Source organism: Oncorhynchus keta, chromosome 14 (genome assembly GCF_023373465.1).
Source record: "Oncorhynchus keta strain PuntledgeMale-10-30-2019 chromosome 14, Oket_V2, whole genome shotgun sequence".
In the NCBI taxonomy this organism is placed as follows: Eukaryota; Metazoa; Chordata; class Actinopteri; order Salmoniformes; family Salmonidae; genus Oncorhynchus; species Oncorhynchus keta.
Window position 1 is genome coordinate 26,202,276 of NC_068434.1, and position 18,755 is coordinate 26,221,030.

Here is an 18,755-nt window from a genome sequence, read left to right on the forward strand (position 1 = left end):
AGGATCAGAGAGAGAATTCACATTGCAACACAAATAGACAGACATAAAATACAAGTAGAGAAGGCCTTGACAAGTTTGAGGTGCTTGGAATGGGCAGTGACTGACGAAAGGACAGTTGGTGGTGAGAAGGATTGATGGGGGGGAGCAAGTGTCAAATTGTGTGTGTCTTACAGCAGTGGGGGTGTTGGGGGTGCTGGTCCCAGGACGCCTGCGTAGGGACAGGCGCTGCTGGCTGCGTAGAGAGAACCTACGGAAAGAGTCCCGGCTGCGAGAGGCCAGAGAACGTAATGAGTTGGCCCTCTTGAAGTCCCCGGGGCTGTCCTCGGCCCCCGTGCCCCTACGTTCCACTGCACTGGACACCAAGCTGAGCGCCCCCTGCAGGGACCGGCGGGCGTTCCCCATCCAACCAGACACCTGGGACTGGGCCACAGACAGCTTGTCCCCCAGGTAGTCCATCTCAGATCACTAAAAGACCAACGTCACAGAATGAAGTCCGGACGGAGCACTCGGTCAGGCTGTGGTCCGGTACTGTAGGTCCTGAGTCCAGTGTGATACCGTGGTCAATGGGGAGTCCTTGAGCCAGGTAGTCATCCAGGACGAGAGCTGGTGTCCTGGATACTGTTGAGGTGCGTAGCTAGGTGAATGCTGCAGTAGCTGGGCTGTTTGTGAGGGATAGCACAGCCAGTCAGATGCATCATGACTCCATTTCAGTCCATCATCGGCAGCGAGGTGAACTCTAAGCTTTCTGTTGTTCTGCAAAATGCCTATTTCCATACAGCTATACAGAAGGGCAAGACCGTAGCGGGGAACCCAAGAGGGTTAGGGCTGTTTAACAGACAAGCCCAGCTGGTAGAGGCTCAGGTGTGACGATGTGTTCACAGCAGATATACTGCTGCACCGTCTGCAAACAGGTTCTTGAGCCACATAGTGATGATCAGACCAAGGAGCAGCAATAAACCCACAGACGCAGAAGTGCAATGCAATGTCACAACATAGCTCATCTGTTCTGATTCTCACGCCCCTCACAGCGGGACTCTGAAGCTGCCGCTGCCGCTCAGACACGTCCGCAATCGGAGGAACACAATTTTTAAAAATCTACCTCTCCATAGACCCCACACTGCAGTCGTCTTCCTGGTGGAAAACGGTACAGGATGAACGGTGCTGAACAGAACAGCTGGTGTCAGGCAGGAGGCTGTACTGATTGATTCCTATTCCCTCGGAGTACCCAGCACACCAACAGCAGCACCGTGGATATAGAAGCACAAACAGGAGAGGAGATTGTGATGCTAAGGTCAAATCCATGAGAGACAAAGACCAGTGCACTCTCCTTCCTTTCCTCTCCCCCTGCAGGTACAGGCCAATAGAGAAATGCGTCAGTCTCCTGCTCCCATTCCCCAGCACTACAGGACTCACGCTCAAGGAGAAATTGAGCGAACAAAGTGAGGGAGGGGAGAGAGGAGGCAGGGAGAAGCGGAGAGAGGGAGGGCCCTGATTTGCAGTGCAGGAGGGGAGGGCGATATGTTCTGCGGTGCTCCATCTCGCCTGCATGTTTCTGCTTGCAGCGAGGAAGAGAGAATTCTCACAGGCAGAGTCAGCACAGGCCAGAGGGGGTAGAAAGCAAACATAGGAAGGGTTGACAGTGATAGGAACTTTATGTTGAGCCTATACCTTCAAATAGATGGAGAGAATGTGTGCCTGAAAGAAAGAGAGAGGGAGCAAAAGAGCAAAGAGGAGACCGGTGTAGCGGTTTTCAAGAGCCGGGATTGTGGCTGTCAGCAGCTGTGAGCTCATGGCTAAATGGAGGAATCACGACAGTGTGTCAGAGTTTGCATAACAAATGTCTCCCTGACTCCCTGACAAACTGCATGTCAGGTCACAGAACTCTGTCCTTTCCCACTTTCAGTACTCCACCGTTCCTAGCATTCATCTCACTGAATTAAGCCTTAGTGAGTAAGTAAGACACTCTAGTCTATAAAACAACCGAGTACCACAGATTTATTCTCAAACAGAAACCCCCTGAGAATAAACTGGGGCAGCGGCTGATGACTGCTACTCTGAGCTGCCCACAAGTGCCCCCTGGTGGACTTCTGGAGAACAATTCTGAGGAGCATTGTTGCTTTTAGAACAGACTCCCTCCAGGAACCATCCTATAGCTGGAAATCACAGTTCTCTCCACAAACACACAGACTCAAGTTTCATCAACACCAACTATGAAGATAACAACAGAAAAAAAGTCTGCTAATAACAATTGTCCAGCAACAAATGACGGCCCTCAAGTCACCTCTAGCTCAGTTGGTAGAGCATGGCGCTTGTAACGCCAGGGTAGTGGGTTCGATCCCCGGGACCACCCATACATAGAATGTATGCACACATGACTGTAAGTCGCTTTGGATAAAAGCGTCTGCTAAATGGCATATATTATTTATATTATTAAACAGAATCCACAAAGGGACATTGGCCTAATGACTTCAGTTGTATCTGTCTCGTCTGTCCTCTCCCTGGTTTCCCTGCTCTGATGAATCATCACCGATCACAGCCAGTGTAGATGCCTTAGACAGCTCATGTAGTCTGAGCCTGGTGACCATAGTGTGCACTCACACAAGGCCCAACCTCCACACCGATACAGAGAAACACTATCACCACAACATCAAGTCATTGACACGTGTTGATACTCCAAATCCACACTCACTCAACAAGGAGGTCCCCTCAACCACGCCAATATATTGGGGGGAAACGTTCTTTCCCAATGACCCCCAGTGTAAAAGACCCAACTTCATTGTACATGTTTTGCAGAAAAGCTGCTGTGTTGTTCAATGTACATGTAACCAGGTAAATGATTCTGACCCACAGTTCACCATGCTCCCACATAGAGCCTGCGAGAAGAGCCCTGTGGCTTCTGGCTATTCGGCGTGGGAGAGTGGGAAATTGTGGAGACCTGGTGTCCAAGTAGGCTACACATAGCTGTGTGTGAAAACCTTTCACAGGTAAGACATTTACCTTGTTTAGTATTGTCTGTGTATATATAGTCTGTTGTTGGTCTTGGCTAGCTTAATGTTCTGGTAGTGGTTACAACAATAACTCATTCTAGACCAGGTATTTCACACTTGTGTCTCCAGTTGGTCTACAAACAATTAAAAACTAGAATCCCTGCAGTAATTGCAGCACCACTCAGACCAGCAGGAGGTGACGGACACACATTGGGGGAGGGGAGGACAGGGAGCACTCATTGGGGGAGGGGAGGACAGGGAGCACTCATTGGGGGAGGGGAGGACAGGGAGCACTCATTGGGGGAGGGGAGGACAGGGAGCACTCATTGGGGGAGGGGAGGACAGGGAGCACTCATTGGGGGAGGGGAGGACAGGGAGCACTCATTGGGGGAGGGGAGGACAGGGAGCACTCATTGGGGGAGGGGAGGACAGGGAGGGGGACTCATTGGGGGAGGGGAGGGAGCACTCATTGGGGAGGGGAGGACAGGGAGCACTCATTGGGGGAGGGGAGGACAGGGAGGACTCATTGGGGGAGGGGAGGACAGGGAGGACAGGGGGAGGACTCATTGGGGGAGGGGAGGACAGGGAGGACTCATTGGGGGAGGGGAGGACAGGGAGGACTCATTGGGGGAGGGGAGGACAGGGAGGACTCATTGGGGGAGGGGAGGACAGGAGCACTCATTGGGGGAGGGGAGGACAGGGAGCACTCATTGGGGAGGGGAGGACAGGGAGCACTCATTGGGGGAGGGGAGGACAGGGAGCACTCATTGGGGGAGGGGAGGACAGGGAGCACTCATTGGGGGAGGGGAGGACAGGGAGCACTCATTGGGGGAGGGGAGGACAGGGAGCACTCATTGGGGGAGGGGAGGACAGGGAGCACTCATTGGGGAGGGGAGGACAGGGAGCACTCATTGGGGGGGGGAGGGGAGGACTCATTGGGGGAGGGGAGGACAGGGAGCACTCATTGGGGAGGGGAGGACAGGGAGCACTCATTGGGGGAGGGGAGGACAGGGAGCACTCATTGGGGGAGGACAGGGAGGACTCATTGGGGGAGGGGAGGACAGGGAGGACTCAATGGGGGAGGGGAGGACAGGGAGGACTCATTGGGGGGGGAGGGGGAGGACTCATTGGGGGAGGAGGACTCATTGGGGGAGGGGAGGACAGGGAGCACTCATTGGGGGAGTGGAGGACAGGGAGGGCTCATTTGGGGAGGACAGGGAGGACTCATTGGGGGAGGGGAGGACAGGGAGGACTCATTGGGGGAGGGGAGGACAGGGAGGACTCATTGGGGGAGGGGAGGACAGGGAGGACTCATTGGGGGAGGGGAGGACAGGGAGGACTCATTGGGGGAGGGGAGGACAGGGAGGACTCATTGGGGGAGGGGAGGACAGGGAGCACTCATTGGGGGAGGGGAGGACAGGGAGGACTCATTTGGGGAGGACAGGTAGGACTCATTGGGGGAGGGGAGGACAGGGAGGACTCATTGGGGGAGGGGAGGACAGGGAGGACTCATTGGGGGAGGGGAGGACAGGGAGGACTCATTGGGGGAGGGGAGGACAGGGAGCACTCATTGGGGGAGGGGAGGACAGGGAGGACTCATTGGGGGAGAGGAGGACAGGGAGGGCTCATTGGGGGAGGGGAGGACTGGGAGGGCTCATTGGGGGAGGGGGCAGGACAGGGAGGACTCATTGGGGAGGGAGGACAGGGAGGACTCATTGGGGGAGGGGAGGACAGGGAGGACTCATTGGGGGAGGGGAGGACAGGGAGGACTCATTGGGGGAGGGGAGGACAGGGAGGACTCATTGGGGGAGGGGAGGACAGGGAGCACTCATTGGGGGAGGGGAGGACAGGGAGGACTCATTTGGGGAGGGGGTAGGACTCATTGGGGGAGGGGAGGACTCATTGGGGGAGGGGAGGACAGGGAGGACTCATTGGGGGAGGGGAGGACAGGGAGGGCTCATTGGGGGAGGGGAGGACAGGGAGGGCTCATTGGGGGAGGACAGGACTGGGAGGGCTCATTGGGGGAGGACAGGACAGGGAGGGCTCATTGGGGGAGGACAGGACTGGGAGGGCTCATTGGGGGAGGACAGGACTGGGAGGGCTCATTGGGGGAGGACAGGACAGGGAGGGCTCATTGGGGGAGGACAGGACTGGGAGGGCTCATTGGGGGAGGACAGGACTGGGAGGGCACATTGGGGGAGGGGAGGACAGGGAGGGCTCATTGGGGGAGGGGAGGGCAGCCTTGTCTCTGAATGGAATCTGCTTTGTAGCACAGGCTATTTACATGGTGCATGGGTCTCTGTAGTGTACCCGTGGTAAAGAGGAGCACAAACACTACAGTATTAAGACAGGTGCTTGAATAAAAGGAATGTCTATCACACAATAGGAATTGTCACTGCAGAGCCGTTTCTTCAGCTATGCAAACAGAAGGCTGTCGAAATGAGCAGCACATAATCCTGAATTACAGGCCTAAAAACATTATTTCATTTCTCTGCTTTGTGCTGTAAAAAGGGGTGGAGAGATGGGCGAGACCATGACTGTCACTTTACTCTTCACCCCCAGTGACTAACTGCATTCCTACTCCACCCTACTGTAACACACAACCTGTACACCCTACTGTAACACACAACCTGTATACCCTACTGTAACACACAACCTGTACACCCTACTGTAACACACAACCTGTACACCCTACTGTAACACACAACCTGTATACCCTACTGTAACACACAACCTGTACACCCTACTGTAACACACAACCTGTACACCCACTGTAACACACAACCTGTACACCCTACTGTAACACACAACCTGTACACCCTACTGTAACACACAACCTGTATACCCTACTGTAACACACAACCTGTACACCCTACTGTAACACACAACCTGTACACCCTACTGTAACACACAACCTGTACACCCTACTGTAACACACAACCTGTACACCCTACTGTAACACACAACCTGTACACCCTACTGTAACACACAACCTGTACACCCTACTGTAACACACAACCTGTACACCCTACTGTAACACACAACCTGTACACCCTACTGTAACACACAACCTGTACACACAGGTGTACTACACAACCTGTACACACATGTGTACTACACAACCTGTACACACATGTGTACTACACAACCTGTACACACATGTGTACTACACAACCTGTACACACATGTGTACTACACACAACCTGTACACCCTACTGTAACACACAACCTGTACACACAGGTGTACTACACACAACCCACAACCCAACATTTTTTCCAAATCACCAGGGTTTTCTGTGAGATTCAGCTCAAAAGTATAAACAGTGATAAAACATAGAACTGAGGGGCTCCAATTGTTACCATGATGAAGCAGTGTGATTTCACTGTCGCAGAAGCTCATTTATGAAACTTGCCCAACTTTGAGTCAGAAATGAGGTGATTGTGTGTGTGTGTACACCTGTGTGTATAGAAATAGAGCATCAGGACTCACCCAACTCTGTCCACCTCTCTCTCTATGTGTACTCCTGCTCCTCATTCTGGAAAGGCTCCCCTCCACAGCACTGTCAGACGGGGCTGATCTACGGGACACGCTGCGAGACCTCATCCGGTTCAGCTCCTAAGACATGGGGAGCGTAGAATGAAATCGAATGGTTGCTGTTACAGAACAGTTTACTAGCCTGCTAATATTGATATGCTGGAAAGTCTAGGGGTAACGCCTCCTCAGCTAGCCCGAGCAGATTATTGTTCGTTCAAAATGGTGACAGAAATACATATACAAAAATAAACAACAACAAAAGGACAAAACCAAAGCACACTGAGAAAAATAACCCTGCATCCTCCTGGTTCTGCAAGCTTGCACCCTAATCATCTTTCCATTTCCTCCACCTGTGGGCTTAATAAGGCTTGGCACAGCACCTGCCCCGGTCGGTGCTGCCACCCGGGGAAGGAGTGTGGAAGTATATCCTGGTAGTGTACTGCCCAACTGTGTGTCAACACTAAACCACCCCCCATAATCAGAACATTACACAAAAGCACTTGTACTGGTTGAATTCATTGAATCCTATAGATGCCACTGATTCACATAGCCTATGTCTCTCCTTATGATACTGTTTCTTACCTGGGAGCCCTGAGATCTCCTCTGTCCTCTGGCCTCTACCCTGTGCCCCTGGGGCTCTGAGTCCTGGGGGAACCAGGTCTGCTCCATGGGGGACCCAGGGCTGTGGGGCTCTCTCCTGGGGAAGGATGGTTCACTGGGCATACCAGACCAGCGTCTCTCTGGGACCAGGATGGGGGCCGTGGCCCTGTCCTCCAGCCCGTGGAGGAGCTGCTCCAGGCTGGGTTTATTGGCAGGCTTCCTGGGTGGCTCTGGTCCAGCCATGGGCCTATCCACTGATTCCTCGTCGATGCTTAGCCTCTGCTCCCACAGCTCCTGCTGAGAGGGGGTCCACACAGTACTGGGTCGCCCCACTGCGCCCTCGGGAGCCATCCTATAACCACCTTCCCTTTCTGGAGAGTGGGGGTGGGATCTCACCCCATTACCTGGGTCTGAGCCCTGGATGCCAGTAACAGGGAACACCTCTCTAGTGGGCGAGGGTTGTGTCTCGGTCTGGGACCTGAATGAGTCAATGTCCAGGATACCAGGTCTGTAGTGGTCATCTGCCCAGGGAGAGGGCTGCTTCCATCGGACACTAGGGGAGTGGGGACTGCCTCTGGAGTGCAGGTCACCCAAAGACCAGCACCCAGAGTCTAGATCCAGCATTTTAGGTCTGAGAGGTAAAGAGTCCAGCACCCCCCTCTCCTGGTTCTCTCTCCTCTGCCTCTCCATGGTTCTCTGTCTCTCTGCCTCCTCTTGTATGGCTACCTGTCTCATCTTCTCCTGCTCCTCTCTCTCCATATTTTCCCTTAGTCTCTGCTTTCCAAGCTCATGAAGCAGTTGTCTCTCTCTCTCATTCTGCTTCTGTTTTTCAAACTCAAACAGTTGTCTTCTCTCCATCTCCTTTATTCTCTCCAGTTCTTCTACCCTCTGTCTCTCTGTCTCTAACTCCCTTTTTCTATCCCTCTGGTTTTCCAATTCCTGTCTCTCAAAGTCCAACTGTTTCTGTCTCTGCCTCTCCAACTCTCTCTGTTTTTGTCTTTCCAGATCGCGTTGCCTCTCTCTCTCCAACTCTCTCTGTTGTCTTTCCAGATCGCGTTGCCTCTCTCTCTCCAACTCTCTCTGTTTTTGTCTTTCCAGATCGCGTTGCCTCTCTCTCTCCAACTCTCTCTGTTTTTGTCTTTCCAGATCGCGTTGTCTCTCTCTCTCCAACTCTCTCTGTTTTTGTCTTTCCAGATCGCGTTGCCTCTCTCTCTCCAACTCTTGCACTCTTTCCCTTTCCAACTCTCTCTGTCTGTCTTCCTCCTGTTGTATGGCTTGCTGTCTCATCTTCTCCTGCTCCTCTCTCTCCATTTTCTCTCTTAGTCTCTGCGTTTCAAGCTCCAGAAGCTGTTGCCTCTCTCTCTCATTCTGCTTCTGTTTTTCAAACTCAAACATTTGCTTTCTCTCCATCTCCTTAATTCTCTCCAACTTCTTCTGTCTCTCTAAGTCTAACTGTCTCTGTCTCTCCTTTTCAAACTCTTTCTGTCTCTCTAAGTCTAACTGTCTCTGCCTCTCATTTTCAAACTCTTTCTGTCTCTCTAAGTCTAACTGTCTCTGCCTCTCCTTTTCAAACTCTTTCTGTCTCTCTAAGTCTAACTGTCTCTGTCTCTCCTTTTCAAACTCTTTCTGTCTCTCTAAGTCTAACTGTCTCTGTCTCTCCTTTTCAAACTCTTTCTGTCTCTCTAAGTCTAACTGTCTCTGCCTCTCCTTTTCAAACTCTTTCTGTCTCTCTAAGTCTAACTGTCTCTGTCTCTCCTTTTCAAACTCTTTCTGTCTCTCCAACTCAATCTGTCTCTCCCTCTGCAGCTCGTGCCATCGCTGTCTTTGTCTCTCACTCAGTCTCTCGTTCTCCAACTCATTGTGTCTCTCTCTTTCTAATTCTTTTAGCTTTTCCTTCTCTCTCTTTCTAGCATATTCTAACGGTTTCTGTCTCTCCATGTCCAGCTGTGTCCATTTCTCCCTCTCAAACTCCTTGCTCTCCCTCTGCCATTCTTTCTCCCTCTCCAACTCTTTTACTTTCTCAAGGTCTACTTGTTGTTCTATTCCCAGCTCCTCGCTCCATGTCTGTCTGTCCCATGCCGTTCCTCTCTCCCTTTCCTGTGTTTGATTCCGCTCCATCAGTTCTTCTTGTTGTTGACCTTGGGAGCTTTTTCCAAAAGCTTCATCTAGAGAGGGGTTCCTTCGTACTTGTAAGACCTTCCCTTGAGAGCCCCAATGTCCAGACTTCATAGAGAAATTGTCAAAGGGAACTTCCACGTTCCCTCTCTCGGTTTCCTCGTCCCCAACGGATACAGCTTCCTGGATCTGACCAGTCAGAGCAAAGTAGGTGGCCCTGGGCTTGGGTGGCTGCTCATCTGCCTCCAGCATTTTCAACCGCTTCGGTGCTGCCACTTCCTCTCTCTCCCTCTCCTGTTCTCTTGGCTTCTCCCTGTCTACATCCATTTGCATCCTCCTCTCCGCTTCCCTCTGCCTCTCTTTCTCCTCCTCCTTTCTCTCCCTCTCCGCTTCCCTCTGCTTCTCTTTCTCCTCCTCCTTTCTCTCCCTCTCCGCTTCCCTCTGCCTCTCTTTCTCCTCCTCCTTTCTCTCCCTCTCCGCTTCCCTCTGCCTCTCTTTCTCTACCTCTGCCTCCCTATCCATCTCAGTGGTATTCCACTTCTGCAGAGCTCCAACCCTCAGGTAGTATGGTCCCTGTTCCTGTTGGGAGGCTGGTGCTCTCCTTTGAGCCAAACTGAGGACTCCTTGGACCTGAGCATGCCTCTCCTCCACTGGCTCAGCACTGGCTGACCGATTCCCCTCAGAACGCCTGGAACGGAGGGTCATGGCTTTGTCCTCGAGCTGAGCCAAAGGGACACTCTCACTAACGGCTCTCCTCTCTCCCACCGCCTGCACAGTGTCAAACAAGTGCTCTACAAGAAGTGGACTGGAGGGAGACACAGGCTTGCGGTAGGTGGCGGTGACCAGGGTCCCGTCGTTCTCCCCATTCCCAAGTTTGAGGGACACACTTCTCTTGGGACAGCCCTTTGTGGCACTCTGTGCCCTATCCTCCTCCATCACCAGCACGCTGTGTCTCTCCACCACATTCTCAAACAGGGCTGCTCGCACCGTCTGTGCCCCACTGCTGGGGCAGCTCTCCATCCATCGCCCTGCCTCAGTCAGTACTGCTGAAGGGTCAGAGGTGGTCTGGGTGGGCTGCTCTTGTATGCCTCGGATGTCGTCATCCACCTTTTTTGGGTCACTGAAGGTGTAAACGGAGTCCTCCACCTAAAAATAAGTAATTTGATGAGTTTGGTTAAATTAAGACAGACAGTCTGTGGGCACTTCAGCAATAATCCTTATGAGCACTGCCTTGACAAGTTGCATGTCATCTCAATTCAAGATTTCTTCAATATTTATTCACTGGTTATTAATTTACTTATGAGTGCTCATGTCAATAAACTTAACTATGGATAAGAAATTGGTAAGGGGACAATTTTCTTATAGCTGAAAGTCAATATCATCTGCCATTGTCTTTCAAGAAATTAATTTCAACAGATACACTTAGCTGGTGGATAATACAAGATCTGGGAGTGAACGTGTCTGTTTGACAAATAGTCCGATTTGTTTTAAATATTACATAAGGACAGAGAAACAGAGCGTGATACAAAGTGAAGTGACTGAGCGAGGCATTGTGTCTGGGAAGAAAGGGGATCCCACTCCTATTGGTTGGGTCCATAAAAGTAGGTGTGATGCTGATGTGGTAATCAAAGCCTCTCCATGTTGACCTTTACCCCAGTGCTTCACTCCCCGCATGTTTCATAACCAACACACAGAACCAGCAGAGATAACGAATGCCCCAGGTTAGGTTTCACAGTTCTTTGTACCTCTGTGGCAGTGGTGTTCCTTTTCGCTTCCATGCCCCATTTTCCTACGGGACATACTTTCCCATAACTAGAGCAAAGACTGATTAGGAGAAAATGTTGTGTCCAGGTTGCTTGAGAGACGAATTGCAAATCAGAATTTTCCTTGAACATAGTCCTTATAGTGGAAACGTTGCACGAAGATCAAGTTATTTTTTGGGGCTTACAGTGGCAAACACAGAAACTATATAAATACATTACATTTTCAAAAATCGAAACGAGTAAAAAAAAAAACAATGAAATAAAGGAATATAGAGTGGGGCAAAAAAAGTATTTAGTCAGCCACCAATTGTGCAAGTCCTCCCACTTAAAAAGATGAGAGGCCTGTAATTTTCATCGTAGGTACACTTCAACTATGACAGACAAAATGAGACAAATATTCAGAAAATCACATTGTAGGATTTTTAAAGAATTTATTTGCGTGGAAAATAAGTATTTGGTCAATAACAAAAGTTGATCTCAATACTTTGTTATATATCCTTTGTTGGCAATGACAGAGGTCAAACGTTTTCTGTAAGTCTTCACAAGGTTTTCACACACTGTTGCTGGTATTCTGGCCCATTCCTTCATGCAGATTTCCTCTAGAGCAGTGATGTTTTGGAGCTGTTGCTGGGCAACATGGACTTTCAACTCCCGAGGAGTTGGCCACTCCAGGACCTTGAAATGCTTCTTACGAAGCCACTCCTTCGTTGCCTGGGCGGTGTGTTTGGGATCATTGTCATGCTGAAAGACCCAGCCACGTTTCATCTTCAATGCCCCTGCTGATGGAAGGAGGTTTTCACTCAAAATCTCACGATACATGGCCCCATTCATTCTTTCCTTTACACGGATCGGTCGTCCTGGTCCCTTTGCAGAAAAACATCCCCAAAGCATGATGTTTCTACCCTCATGCTTCACAGTAGGTATGGTGTTCTTTGGATGCAACTCAGCCTTCTTTGTCCTCCAAACACGACGAGTTGAGTTTTTACCAAAAAGTTATATTTTGGTTTCATCTGACCATATGACATTCTCCCAATCTTCTTCTGGATCATCCAAACGCTCTCTAGCAAACTTCAGACGGGCCTGGACATGTACTGGCTTAAGCAGGGGGACACATCTGGCACTGCAGGATTTGAGTCCCTGGCGGCGTAGTGTGTTACTAATAGTAGGCTTTGTTACTTTGGTCCCAGCTCTCTGCAGGTCATTCACTAGGTCCCCCCGTGTGGTTCTGGGATTTTTGCTTACCGTTCTTGTGATCATTTTGACCCCACGGGGTGAGATCTTGCGTGGAGCCCCAGATCGTGGGAGATTATCAGTGGTCTTGTATATCTTCCATTTCCTAATAATTGCTCCCACAGTTGATTTCTTCAAACCAAGCTGCTTACCTATTGCAGATTCAGTCTTCCCAGCCTGGTGCAGGTATACAATTTTGTTTCTGGTGTCCTTTGACAGCTCTTTGGTCTTGGCCATAGTGGAGTTTGGAGTGTGACTGTTTTGAGGTTGTGGACAGGTGTCTTTTATACTGATAACAAGTTCAAACAGGTGCCATTAATACAGGCAACGAGTGGAGGACAGAGGAGAATCTTAAAGAAGAAGTTACAGGTCTGTGAGAGCCAGAAATCTTGCTTGTTTGTAGGTGACCAAATACTTATTTTCCACCATAATTTGCAAATAAATTCATTAACAATCCTACAATGTGATTTTCTGGATTTTTTTTTCTCATTTTGTCTGTCATAGTTGAAGTGTACCTATGATGAAAATTACAGGCCTCTCATCTTTTTAAGTGAGAGAACTTGCACAATTGGTGGCTGACTAAATACTTTTTTGCCCCACCGTACTGTATTCACAAAGCTTTAGCTAAGTTAACACCATCTTCAAATGTTGCTCAAACAAACAGTGACCGTAAAACAAGACAGGAAACAAAAAGTACAAGCACTTAACAATCCCCCAGTGTTGTGACCTACCTAATCATTTAACAGGCTGATTCAATTTATCTATCAACATCTTTGGTCATTTGCCAGTAAACTCAAATTGGATGGGAATTAGTCAATTGCTGGAATGGTTCTCATTCTGTTTTATAGCAAACGATGCCACTTTATTTTGTGTCACTAGCTAAGTTTCCTTCCAATTGGCGACAGATTTTCATGCATATATTCAAGAATCTGCATTAAAACAATTTGCATTTCCCACGAGAGATGCTTTTCCATCAATTTGACTTGTTGTGGATAAAAGGCTGTGCGTGCTGACATAGTCCACATAAAAATAAGTTCTGCGGTTAAATTTCCATTAACAAAAATACAAGTGAAAAGGGTTTCCATCACATTTTCAACTCCACTGATGGTTTTCTCACGACAAAAAAACAATAGCGTTAAATATGCCCACTCTGGTATTGTGACGTGCGCCCTGACCAACAGCTTGCATATATAGCGCGGGTATAACCTACATGATGAGATTATAATATTTCTCAAATGGCAGCCAAGTATTAAAAGGTAAAATGTCAAATAGGGTGCATTGTGAAAGTATTCACCCCCATTGGCATTTTTCCTATTTTGTTGCCTTACAACCTGGATTTAAAATAGATTTTGGGGGGTTTATATCATTTGATTCACACATCATACCTACCACTTTGAAGATGCAAAAGATTTTTTATTATTATTGTGAAACAAGAAAAAAATACAAAAAACTGAAACCCCCCCAAAGTCAATACTTTGTAGAGCCACCTTTTGCAGCAATTACAGCTGCAGGTCTCTCAGGATCTCTCTATAAGCTTGGCACTTCTAGCCACTGATATTTTTGCCCATTCTTCATGGCTATTATATCAATATTTGCAGATAAAAACATTTACACTGCCATTTCTTGCATAATTAATTATACCGACACAAAAATATCCCACCTTCATCTAGCGTATTTTGTTTTGTCGACATTGGTCAAGTTCACAGACAACTTAGCTGTTTCCATCGGGCCTGTTGTGACATTTTTTATCAGACATTTTATCTGTACTTCACTCACATAAAAAGGTTGGATGGAAACCTGGTTAATGAAGACCAGGGATTAAAAATCTAATTCGCATTTGGAGAAACATCACCACTGTTCGTCGCAGCGCCTTTGTTTTTGTTTTGAGGTGAGGAGTGTCTGGCAGGTGAGGAGTGTCTGGCAGCGTGGTGTTTTGAGGTGAGGAGTGTCTGGCAGGTGAGGAGTGTCTGGCAGCGTGGTGTTTTGAGGTGAGGAGTGTCTGGCAGCGTGGTGTTTTGAGGTGAGGAGTGTCTGGCAGGTGAGGAGTGTCTGGCAGCATTGTGTTTTGAGGTGAGGAGTGTCTGGCAGGTGAGGAGTGTCTGGCAGTGTGGTGTTTTGAGGTGAGGAGTGTCTGGCAGGTGAGGAGTGTCAGGCAGCGTGGTGTTTTGAAGTGAGGAGTGTCTGGCAGCGTGGTGTTTTGAGGTGAAGAGTGTCAGGCAGCATGGTGTTTTGAGGTGAGGAGTGTCTGGCAGCGTGGTGTTTTGAGGTGAGGTGTGTCTGGCAGGTGAGGAGTGTCTGGCAGCGTGGTGTTTTGAGGTGAGGAGTGTCTGGCAGCATGGTGTTTTGAGGTGAGGAGTGTCTGACAGCGTGGTGTTTTGAGGCGAGGAGTGTCTGGCAGTGTGGTGTTTTGAGGCGAGGAGTGTCTGGCAGTGTGGTGTTTGAGGTGAGGAGTGTCTGGCAGTGTGGTGTTTTGAAGTGAGGAGTGTCTGTCAGGAGAGGAGTGTCTGGCTGTGTGGTGTTTTGAGGTGAGGAGTGTCTGGCAGTGTGGTGTTTTTAGGTGAGGAGTGTCTGGCAGTGTGGTGTTTTGAGGTGAGGAGCATCTGGCAGCGTGGTAAAATAAATTGAAGTACATATTCTGCTGTTCTATCTTATAAAACAGTGTTGGTTGTTTGCAGTAACTTCATTGTTGTTGTAATATTGCAAACAAACATGGCAGTTTCACCAAGTAAGGATTCTAGCTTGAACTGTTACCTCGTTGCTTGCCTATCATAGACAGTAGTGTTTCAACTGGGTTTGCCTGGTAGGCACAGGAGTTTGAACAATTCTCACTGCAATCCTACACCAAACCACCGACACCAGATTAACCTAAGCAAATCCCAGAGCCTCTCTTACCCTCATTTGAGGATCAGTGTCACTCTCATGGCGGTCTGTCGCCTCATTGGGGGAGGGACTGCCGAGGTCTGTGGACCTCTCAGAGCCAAGCCTGATGAAGAGAAACACACATATCACATAAGACATGCCAATGGGAGAGACATAAAAGGACTGACACACATATGTGGTGAGAAGCTCCTACCTTTTGGTCAGGTCAGGGGGCAGAGGGTGGGACTTGAACTGTGGTTTAACAGCAGGGGTCTGGGCTGGTGGTGTAACAGTATCTTCAGTAAGCTTCCTGGTTCGCTGTTTAACACCATCCAATGTTACATCTGCCTCTTGGATGGGCTGTACTGGAGAGTTAGACCCTGGTCTTTGGGCAGCAACACGGAGAGGAACCACAGGAGAGGAAGAAGTGGAGGAATCAAGCAAGAGACTGATCCGTCTCTTAATGCTGCCTCCACCCTTTCCCTCATCATCCTCCTCCTCTTCTTCTTCCTCTGTTTTCTTCTCTCTCCCTCCTACGAGGGCTGAAGGCTTGCTGTCTGGGGCCGCTGGTGTAACATTGGTCCCCTCTGCTCCCTTCTTCTTCTCTGTCCTCCGTAGCGGTTCCCCTGGAGTGTTTTCCTTGCTGTCGGTCTTGGCAGGTCGGCCGTGGTGCAGCGACAGACCAATGGACTCAAACTTGGAGGTGAGGTCGGCTGAGAGGGGACGTCTCACTGCCCAGCGAGCAGCTGGGGTGGGCGACTCAGCCTGAGTGGGAGAGGGCAGGAAGATGGCCGACACAGGTCTGGGCCTGGAGGCTCTAGACTGGGATCGGAGTTGAACTGTGACCGTGGGCCTTTCATCCCCCTTCCTTTCCTCCTCATCTTGCCCTATCTGACTGAGGAAGCCCATAGACTTGGCTCTGGTCATAGAGGCTGCCCCAGCTCTGATACTGGATGCTGTTTTGTTCCTTTCCTTCTCCGGTTTGGTGGATCCGGACCATTCTGCTGAAGGCGGTTTCTTAGGGCCCCGTGAGGGGAACAAGCCTGCCGCAGCTGGCTTCTGACGTCGCACCGGTTGGGAGGGAGTTGGTTTGCTGGGGTCCCCAAGGGTTAGAAGAGGGGCGGGTTTGAAGGGCTGGGCTACAGGCTTCGTGGTTTGTCCCATGCTCAACTTATGAGAGGGTTTGTAGGAGTTAGGAGCTGGACAGCTGGGGTTGGTCGGCCCTGGCCTGTGTTTGCTGGTGACATTCGGCTGCTGAAGTTTTGGGGTGCTGGGTGAGTCAGGTTTGTAAGAAGTAGGGCGAGTGGGCACTGGTCGGGGGTTGGTATTAGGCTTAGGCGCAAGTATGGGCCGGATGGTGGGGTTTTTCTCCACAGTGAAAGGTTTGGGAGTGAGCCGTGGTTTGGGTGTAGGGACAGGCTTACTAGGCTCTGGAGTGATGATGAGGGAGGCCTGGGTGTTGGAGGGACCCTCCGTGAGGCTCTTGTTGCTGGAGTCAGACAGAGGGCTGAGGTGCAGTCGTCCCCCTACACAAATCCTTTCCACCTCCCCAGTCTGCACCTCCACTTTAGCAGCCATCCCTGTGGAAAAACACCTGGGGAGAGGAATGTACAAATCTCTATCAGCACCTTTGCCCATTAACTGTTGGTCTAGCAGTAAAACCATAAACAAAGTCCAATAAATGATCTATTCAGCGAGTCATACTGCCACTCCTTTTTCTGATGCAATGCACTGACTGTATTATGACTGGTGCATTCACATCAGGAACATGGGACAGAGGAAGTAAAGGCTGTCTTGGTTATCTGGCACTACTCTGGACTTTGCTTTGGGAGGCATCATGCACCCAGAGATGTGGCTGGCTGCTCTAGAAGCAGGTGGGCTGTTAAATACAAGCCATTCATTAGTATGGCAGGCCTCAGCCAGGGGGAGAGGGAGAGATCCATCACCTCTGGAGGGTTCAGTTCCCCGTGTCCGGGGAAGCGTTCAGTGCCCCGGGTACAGTGAAAGGTTCAGTTCCCTGGCAGCATCATTTCCATCTACTGTTTCTCCATCTGCCGCGACTGGGTCTGACTCAGAGATAACCAGTACACAAAGTCTGAGACAACACGTGAGCTTGGGACTATAAGGTTCTATCTGCATTTTTATTCAAAATGTAATTATTGACATAGAAACAGTGAACTATATAGTACTCTAAATTCAAAATAAAAATAGCTGACACCATTCAAACCAATTAGGGTTTGGAACTTTAAAGCCAATTATCTCAGAATCATCTTTTTGCAGATAGAACCTTATATTCCCAAGAACTCAAAATATTGATGTAGCTACAGGTGAGACAGCAGAAATCCTGCCAGCACAATGACCATCTGACGCTCCTTTTGAAGATCTACAGTAATCTGAAGATTACAGAGCTGCACCAGACAGCAGTAACAGTGAGGCAGGAAGGCTCACTCTCCTATGAGTGTCATTGTTGTCTTTTCCAGTCAGTCATTGTAGTAATGCAAGGCAGTTCTGGCCTATGGCAGTAAAAGGGGAATTCCATTGAAAAGATACACAAGTATTTAGATATTCGGCTCCTCCCCTACTAAAGTGCTCTACTAGTACTGAGGCGGTCACTATATTATCAGCCGGTGATTGTCAAGCAAATAATTGTTGGTCTAACAGTAATTGACTGTTAATTAACGTACAGTAAACACAGTCATATCACATGTTCCCATCATCAAGAGGGAGAGCATTTCTCACAACACCCGCAATAACATCTGCTAAATATGTGTATGTGACCAATAACATTTGATTTGAGAGCAAAAACATCAAAGCAACAATGTTTGGTGGACTGTTGCCCTTTAAGAGGCTCCTGCAGATCTGATCATGTATTCCACATGTTCTTCTTTTGAGTTAGGCTTTTCTGTAAGGGATTGACTCAAGTTCATCGTTCGGTCGCAAATGTTATTGGTCACACACGTCCTAGTTGTTGTTATGGGCAATCCCATCATCACTCACTTAACTGGCTGTCAACCGTCTGCAGTGGAGCCCTGGTTTCTGTGGTAACCACTCAGTGATGTCATATCACACTGGAGTAAGGAGTAGGTGCCTGGGAAGAGAGCACAGTTTGGTGTCATTACAAAGGAAGGAACTCTGTTTCCTGTAACATTAGACCCTGCGGCTGCATACAAAGTGTAGCACAGACCTCAGCATCATTACTATAGTCTCAGACATCCCACCGGAAATCCACTTAGCATTTTCCATTATGGAAACATACAGACAGAGAAATACCCTAACATACATTTTGAAGGATGTAAACAAAAATGGTAAATTTCACAACTTGCATAATAGATAAAACATGGAGAAGAGAAAGAAAAGAAAGAGAGTAAAGGAAAAGAGTATCCTACTGCTAGCAGGGGGCTGATAAATTGAGGCAGTGGTTGTTGACAGGAAACGCTTTTGCAAAGCTGGAATGCTAAACATTCCCTGTAGTTGGGTCCAGCAACACAGCAGGGACTGGAGGAAAAACCACTGGCTGGAAGAATTGCACTGCACAACCACAATTGCCCTTGCAAACAGCTCATTTGCTTTTTAAAGTACAAACACAAATTTTAAATCTGGACCAGATCTAACCAAGTTCAATTGAGTAGGGACTAGCCTACCTTTCACCTAGAGACAAATGAGGTA

General features: G+C 49.2%; 1 protein-coding gene and 1 long non-coding RNA gene across 8 annotated transcripts in view; both read right to left on the minus strand.

Annotated features, from left to right (window-relative positions):
* LOC118393085 (zinc finger CCCH domain-containing protein 13-like) overlaps positions 1–18,755 on the minus strand; it is a 39,896-nt gene that overhangs the window by 16,328 nt on the left and 4,813 nt on the right. For 6 of the 7 annotated variants that reach the window (XM_052461411.1, XM_052461413.1, XM_052461414.1 and 3 more), the window contains exons 2-6: positions 18,087–18,177; positions 15,304–16,683; positions 15,123–15,213; positions 7,105–10,383; positions 6,478–6,603 (exon numbers count right to left, since the gene is read on the minus strand). In XM_052461411.1, the coding sequence (XP_052317371.1) occupies positions 6,478–6,603; positions 7,105–10,383; positions 15,123–15,213; positions 15,304–16,667 (4,860 nt within the window). In that variant the 5' untranslated portion in view covers positions 16,668–16,683; positions 18,087–18,177. The remainder of the gene's footprint in view (positions 1–6,477; positions 6,604–7,104; positions 10,384–15,122; positions 15,214–15,303; positions 16,684–18,086; positions 18,178–18,755) is intronic. The other variant, XM_052461415.1, reaches the window with a different exon arrangement.
* LOC127907249 (uncharacterized) lies at positions 4,943–6,466 on the minus strand. Its single transcript, XR_008063894.1, has 3 exons — positions 6,191–6,466; positions 5,851–6,058; positions 4,943–5,695 (listed from the first exon to the last, which is right to left on the minus strand). It is a non-coding gene; the product is annotated as an uncharacterized LOC127907249 (long non-coding RNA).